This window comes from Austrofundulus limnaeus, unplaced genomic scaffold (assembly GCF_001266775.1).
Source record: "Austrofundulus limnaeus strain Quisiro unplaced genomic scaffold, Austrofundulus_limnaeus-1.0 Scaffold166, whole genome shotgun sequence".
NCBI classification, from domain to species: domain Eukaryota; kingdom Metazoa; phylum Chordata; class Actinopteri; order Cyprinodontiformes; family Rivulidae; genus Austrofundulus; species Austrofundulus limnaeus.
In genome coordinates this window covers 775360-783425 of record NW_013952568.1, presented here as the reverse complement: position 1 = coordinate 783425, position 8066 = coordinate 775360, and the positions used below count along the sequence as shown (strand labels likewise).

At 36.7% G+C, this 8066-nt stretch overlaps 1 protein-coding gene across 5 annotated transcripts in view; it reads right to left on the bottom strand.

Annotated features, from left to right (window-relative positions):
* Positions 1-8066, bottom strand: part of stpg2 (sperm-tail PG-rich repeat containing 2) — a 203400-nt gene that overhangs the window by 127187 nt on the left and 68147 nt on the right. For 4 of the 5 annotated variants that reach the window (XR_001310929.1, XM_014017385.1, XM_014017384.1 and 1 more), the window contains exon 4: positions 2105-2181. Coding sequence is in view for 4 of the 5 variants with exons in the window: in XM_014017385.1 (XP_013872839.1) it covers positions 2107-2181 (75 nt within the window). In the remaining variant the exon portion in view is untranslated. Of the gene's footprint in view, positions 1-1686; positions 2020-2104; positions 2182-8066 lie in introns of those variants that run through there. The other variant, XM_014017383.1, reaches the window with a different exon arrangement.

Sequence of the window (8066 nt, the reverse complement as noted above, 5' to 3'; positions counted from 1 at the left end):
TATATATACACAGTATATATAGTTGTTATACCTATTAATTGTTAGCCTGGTTAAATCCAGATCTTTGTCCTTCGCTTTGCATCATATGAGGGTCTGGACTCTCGGCTATAGAGAAGCGATTCTTGCTTGGAGGCGTGGCCTCTATTGAAGTTTTAAACGATTGGATCAGTTGGCCGCAACGTATGTGTATGCCAGCTCCACTGTGAAGGAGGCTAAGCTAAGAAGCTAACCGGAAATTGCGTGGGCTGTAAACAACCCTACTGAGAGGAGAGAAGTACCGATGAGAGCTGCTGCTTTGTCAGACAAATTAAATTTATTTTGGAAGCCTTATCAACAGGGACTGGCTTCATTTACTTCCTCCACTGTTATTGCTAAAATAACTAGCAGTCACTGCGCAGAAAATTGACGTCAGTCAAAACTCCACCTGCTGTTTGTTGATTGGCCCAGGTGACATTAACTAAAAGCAGACACTGCACAGAAAATCGACGTTGTCATTCAAAACTCTGCTTTCTGTTCTCTGATTGGCCCTGACAAAAGTTCTCCTGAAGAAATCCTTGTCTGTGGGAGAAATCCCAGACGGAGCAGTAAAGGGAAACTAGAATGGAGCGGAACTGCGTAGGAAGGCAAGGGCCAGGATAATTAATAGTCAATGTTGATTGTTTTTGTCACTGAAACTACAACTAATGCAAGTTGTATATTTTAATTGGCAATTGTTCACTGCCTATTCAGAATTTTTCCCAATGCTTAAATGCTTCAGTTTTTATAATTATTTTGATTTTTTCCCAGTTGAGCAGAATGAATTCAACACCTACACACACATTCAAATTGAGAACAAAAAAAAAACCTTCCTGCTTTTACTTTGAAGAAGTCATCATCCTCTAAACATCATTTAGTTTCATGTTGATGAAATTTTATGAAGTTGAACTTTTTTAAACCACTGTCACAATCTGTCACACATTTTATGGCCCTGCAGAAAATAAACTTTAGTTTTTATTTCCTTTCCAAAATATAGCATCCTGCTGCTCCTGCTAATAATTTGACATCACGGTTTGGGTTTTAAAGTCTGAATCTTGGTTTTGCTTCTGCTGTCATCAACACGATTCTTTGCTGCATCCAGCTGCTGTTTTTCAGAGAATCGTTTTTAAAAACCTGAGCACAGTGAGGAATTTATCAGCAAAAGAGACAGATATTTCCCTCAGGGGTTGGTGGAGACCAAAATCAGACCAGGGACTATTAGCCTTTCATTTACCGGATGACCAGAAACTGTCTTCATATGAATGCTAATGTTGTTTGCTATCTGCTGGATGCTTAAAAAGACAAATGTTACATAACAAGCTCATTATATCAACTGAAACGGCAATAATATGCCGTGCTTTGTCTTTATACCCCACTTCCACAAAATGGTAAAAAGAAAAAAAAATCACAGTTCAAATATAACATCAGATTAAGCCCTCCACAATGAGACATTACATTATTAATGGAGTGTGAATACAGGTGCGCCGACAAACTCTGCAACAGCAATCGTTGAGACAGAAACCTCATACTGCATTGATCTTACATTTCTCAACCAAATCATCCGTGAATCCTTTAATGACAAAAAGTCGTGTTGCCATTAACAGGCACAGGAAAAACACTGATACACAAAGCTCGGGTGTCACACAGATTAAATAAAATCACACGGTAATKACAAAGGGGTGGAAGCTTGGATATTTAAAAGTTAAGTTTAAAACTTGTACTTGAAAGAAAAATATATATATTCTTAAATGAATTATTGTGTAAAATAATGCATGAGAATGGAAAATGAACAGCAGTTTCATAAAATGTTTTTACTGAAGCTTCTGTTAGCACTTGAAGTATGTGATGAGGATGACTGTCGGCTACTTCCACCCCAAATATTAGCTCAGTGTCTTTGAAATTTACTGAGTTATAGCCACTTCTGTTTGCAAATGTGTGGCGGCCATCTTGAATTAAGCTGACTTCAAAAGTTAATGAGTTGTGGATGTACATCCAATGATTACTCTGCAAATTATATTAAAGTCCATCAAATGGTTCATGAAATATTTTGCTGACAGACAGATAAAAACACATTTACATGAAAACTTGCCTTCATGGTGAAACAGTATTGTCCAGGATGTACCCCGCCCCTYGCACTGCGACTGCTGGATATGGGCACCAGTGACCCTGAAAGGGAGAAACGGGTATAGATCATGGATGGATGGATGTTTTGAAGGGGGTCTCAGCAGTCACTAACTGGGRCGTTCTTGGTGTATGGGAGGCGTTTGTAAAAGACATGGTCAGCTTAAGTGTTTTGGGTGGGGTTTGAAGAAGCCTTAATGATTTGGTTGGGTGAATGCAGGGCAACTTTGGAATCCTGTAAATTTATCAAAACATCTAATGCTAGTTGCATCAAATTTGAAGTCAATAAATTATATTTGCATTGTCACAATAATTTTACTATTACTTCAAAACTTTATGTTTTAATTTGCTTGGCAAAACAAGTCAGTCTGAACAATTGCAGTTTTGTCAAACTCCTCCCACACTCAAGAACCTCTGCCCATATTCCAAACTATGTCAATCACGGTTAGGACAAACTTCGTCCACAATAAAGAACTCCACCAATCACGGTTAGGACAAACAAAGCCATGAATCCCCACCAAGTACTGTAGAGATCCCCTACTTGGATAAGTTTGCAAGAAATTAAAACCCATTGATTTTTTTGGTTAAAATGTCAAAGTTTGCATCAAAATTAGGCATACATTTAATACTTTTGCCAATTTAGTTTTTAAATTCATTTTAATTTAACCACTTCTTTAAAAGGCAAAAAGCAATATTATCTCCATCTCAACATCAGTTTAGAAAATGGCAAGTTTAAAAGGAGAAACGTTTGAAACAGAAACACCATCTGCTAAAACCCCAAGGTTTGGAGTGTGTTGTTGTGACAATGCTGCGAATTATGTAGCAGCTGGTGTCAGCACTTTTGGCATCATTATGACTGTAACCAAAGCAGGGTCTCTATTTTGATTCCTAAAAATCAATAAAATTGTCAGAAAGTGTGAAATTAAAATCACATCATCCAAACTGTTTGGATGAAAAAATAATTAAATTAGCTTGACCTTTAATCTATTCAGTGCCTTCAGGGCTTTCACACCCTCACTGTCCATCAATCTCACACAAAAAACAAACAAAAAACACTAAATGGACTCATGACAAATCAAATACTATATGTTGCTTTGCATTTGGTCTCAATTTAAGACAACTGGACAGAGAAATCAGATCCTGCATGAACATAAATGTACAATCTTAATGTACAAAGTATCTTAATTTCATTTTTTATCCATATGCTTTAACCTCACTGCTCCCCTTAAACTTTTACTCATATTCAGCTACTGTGCCTAAACCCCTTCTCATGATGTCAGCTGATAAAAAAAGCACATTTCTTTCTTCACTGAGCTCYTCTGATGCACGCAAACTTCTCTACTGTTTATCATTAATTATTCGGCTTACTCTCCCACCTGTTTTTCATCATTTCTATTATTCAAACTCTCCTCTGAGCATTCCTCAGCAAAAAMCACACAACTGTTGTTTTGATTTTGGAGTGTGAACTAAAATGAACTAAGTTTATCAGTGAACACTTCCATCTGTCAGCTATCTCACTTCAAAGAGTCTGAAATGAGCTTTTTTTATCTGAGCGGGAGGTAAAAGTTGGGTTGAACAGGGGTAAAGAAATCAACAAACATTTGATTATAGGCTGGATGGATTTTAATGAAACTCAYAAAGTAATTATCGGATAAAAGTCTACAACTGATTAACTCTTGGTGTCAACCCAATTCAGGATGCCTACCACAGATAATCAATCATAGAAAATATGAAAATTGCTAAAAAACTTTGCAATATTTACCAACATTTAACTAAAGTTTGATCAACTCAGTTCCCCCMTCATCATACGATGACATCAAAGGCAGCAAACAACAAGCATCCCTTCAAGAAATGCTAGGTTTTTAATTYKTTTGTTGCATTTCCTACAAATTAAAGCTACAAGTAAAGCTGACCATACTGTAGCTCATCTTAAGTCAAAGAAGTGATTAAGATGCGCGAATGAGGATGCTGTTTGTCTTTTCTTAATTCCTCACATTATAAATCTGCTACAGTGAGAAGAGATGTTTTGATGAAAACAGAAGAGTGCAAATTAAATTAGACGCCTATTCTTTTCATTTGTGTGTCTTGATTAACAAAAATGGTTGACAAAAGAAGGCCAGTTAAGCTGCAAGAAATGTGACTTTAAATTAGAGTGATTGCAAAAGTATCTTTGAGTGTGATACCACTGATGGTGAAGTGTGCGGTTGTTAAAGCTTGGTAAGGAGAGGGAAAAATTCTAATAAAAAAAGAGAAATCATTGGTCTAATCAGTTGTGTTTTGGTCTCATCCACTCAACCTATTTCACTCTTTTATGTACAATTGTTTCATTTCAGCTTTATTCATTAGAAAATAAAGAAGAACAGCAGCTGATCCAAAACATGAGAAATTATCAAAATCTGTGGATGAGGAAACAAAAGCAGTGATTTAGACCTGAGCACAAACAGCTCAATGTTGCAACTCCACACATCAGAACAAAAATGACTAAATAAAGTGTGAGGAAGTGTTGTTGTCAACATGTGTAAGGACCAACAAGCCRAACGGAGCTAACAGAGGCACCGCTGGGCTCCACATCCAATAACAACTGTCAGAGTAAAAAGTACCTGTTGTCCTGGTGACTGTGGCAACCTGAGCAACAAGTCAGAATGGTTGCTCAGTTGTTTCATTCATATTACCTTTAATTAGGTTTAGTTTATTTTTGCTAACTGAACTTGCAGGGGTTTTGTTATTAATTTTTCCTCGCCACTAAAGGTTTATTTCTTTCATTATTTTCAAATTAATGAGCTAAAATACARTATGTTTCCAGCATCTTATTTGTTAGCTGGCATCTTTAAAACTGAACATTTCAAACAGTCTCCTCAGGATCAGTTTCTCAGTTTATCAGTTTTTCTTCGGGAACATTCTGACACCAACTTAATATCTAACAGTTTTGGATCACTGGACAAACAAATCAATGTCATTAAATTGCAATTTAGAACTAAAGAACCATTTATCACCATTTGTATTGACAATTACCCAATTCACTCAGAACTACTGAAGGGATTAATGACAATTATTGTCATCTGTGGCATTAAAATATTGCATTATTTAAGAAATAACRTGTTATTAAAAGTTAAGTTTATAACAATTCGCCAACTGCAAACAAAACTAACAATTAACTGAAGTAAAAAGGTTTGTTTATTTGTTCTGATTGGAAAGTCCCCTAATATCTGTCACATTAATCTACTGTAGGTATTTCTTTAAAACCTGCTGGGATTTATGAACGTATTTGTACATTCTTTAAAGTTTCCTACAAATTGGTTTTGTTGGGAACTGTTGCTTTAAACTGAATAAAGTTGTGTTGATTGAATCCCTCAGTGTTTAGATGACCTGATGTTGGATGAAAAAGTGTTTGGTTTTTGGTTGTTTTGTTGCACAACTTTGACACAAGTGCTGTGTTCATGAGCTCACATGTAACCAATATAGAAAAAGTAAAGCTTTTTTTGGTATCTGACTAAGAAAGAGCATTTTATAAATATGTGACAAGTACAATAAATGCTAACAAAATTRTTCAAAAGAGCAGCCTAAATGCCTCCTGGTAAATTTTAAATTTCAACGAAAATATTGTTTTTATAGACAAATACTGTGTCTTCTGGTACAGAAAAACACGAGGCCTAAAAACCTGTTTAGCTCAGCTATGTCCTCACAGAATGCCTGTACACCTCTGAAATTAAAAAAAGGTAGTTGTGGCACATTATTACTTCTGCTTTTGGTATTTCTCAGTTTTAGAAAATAACCTAAAGATGTTTTTAGTTTAAAAATAAAATTGAATCAACTCAAACCTATTAACACTTGAAATAATAAAAACGCTTTGGTGCATAAATTTAGGGTGTAAGCTTTCATAAATATGCAGAATAGGGCCACACAAGATTTTTTTTTTTTTTACTAAGAGAAAAAGTCGTAATTTTACGACATTAAAGTCAGAATATTACAGCACAAACTGGATCTGAGACAAGGGACCACTTTGCTTTACAGGTTTTTGCTCGACGGAAGCAGGGGCGGTTCTAGGGGTAGGGCCACAGGGGYATTGGCCCCATCTGAAATCTGATTGGCCCCCTGAAATGCCCCGGTCCTTTCACTCATCTGTCCTTGCCCAAGAACAATGATGATGGATGCAGTTCCACTTCCAACCACTACTGGCGCCAGTGAGTCAGGTAGAAAAGTCCAATATAAAGCAAGCTTACAGTCTTTTTTGATTTGAACAATCCTGCAGGGAAAACAATTTTTTTTTCTTGATCAGTGACACCAAAACAAAACAAAAGTTTATTTTTGATGGGTAGATTTTCTTACATGTGTGYGTTTAAGAGTATTTTATTTATGTACAGTAAGAAATCATGTAAAGTTGATAAGGGGAAATTACTGTGCAGGCTTTTACAAGTGTTTGAACACGTGTGACTGATTAAGTGTATAAACCTTACAAAAACTGGGGATTTGTGTGCAAGGATGTTGAAAAAATGCTTGGCCCCTCTATGATTGTCGCCCCTTGATGGCCCCTTACACTAAAAAATCCTAGATCTGCCACTGTACAGAAGTTCCATTTAAAGTTGCAGTGTAAAACATTTCTACTTGTCTAGAAGCAAAGCAGTTAAAATATTTATAAATCTGTTATAATTTGTGGCAATGCAGCCCACCTCACAGCATAAACCAAAGACCTCATCTCTTTGTTTTAAACTCAGTAATGTGGGATTGCTCAGGTGTGCTCCAACAGTTTCTTCAAATACAACACAGACACGTTAAATTAAAGTTTCAAGAGGAGTTTGTTTTTTGAAAATGCATCTTTACACTCTTTAACCTGGAAATGCAGATAAAAAAGAAGAAGAAAAAGAAATGAAGCGTTAAATAAATTATTTTTTTGTAAACATGATAATTAAAAGAAGATCAGCAAAATTCCAACCATTCTCCAGTTTGTTTTTCATTAAATTTCTGTCTCACTCATGAAATTAAACTTCTCCCGCGCAATTCACTGTTTTGCATGATTTGTCATGAAACAATAATATTAGMCCGCGCTCTCTTTCTGAGAATGAGCTAATGACATGAAATGAAAGCGGCAAAATGTTTAAATTAAATCAGGTGTCTATTCTTGAACCACAATGCCCTGATGGGCAAAGACAGAGGAGAAGGAGGAGTGGGGGGTGGGGTGAGAGTGTACAGGTAAATTAGATTGAAAAGGAGAGAATAAGGGCCAGGCAGCACAATCTCGGAGAAATAGAAATAAATCAAAAGTGAGGAAAAAAAAGAAAAAAGAGATATGGCATGCCATGGAGAGAAAAGAAAAAAAAAAAAAAAAAAAGAGAAAAATAAAAAAAAAAAGAAAAAAGAGATATGGCATGCCATGGAGAGACGGGGTGGAAAAAGAGAAGGGGGGAGGTGGAGCGGTGGGAGAAAGATGGCGTGAGTGAGCTCTGAAGAGGAAATCAGCTGCCTTCTAATGGGCGCTGATTACATCTCCTCCTAAATGTCAAGTACATTTCCATTTAAAGTGCCCTGCTACTTAAAAAGGCATGATGAGAGGCACGCCCAAGCTTCTTTTTCTCTCTGACACACACACACACACACATTGATATGTGGGCAAATACATACAATCATTGATTTACAGATAAATAGTCACATGAAGGGCAACACAACAACACAAAGAGGCACTCGTGAACATGTCTTATTTCTTCAAACATCAGACTCKGTCTGTGAATCACACTAAAGGGACACCTGAGCTTAAATACGCCTCTAGTCTCATCAATAAAATCCACTCAGGCACAAACAAAAACAGACACAAACTGCTTTATCCCTCATCTTCAATCCTCCCTGAAACCTGCTCTCCACTGAGGCATGTCCTCCCACCGGGGCTTCGGTAATGACTGCCAATCAGGTCTGCTGTATCTGCGCCCAACAGCAAGGAC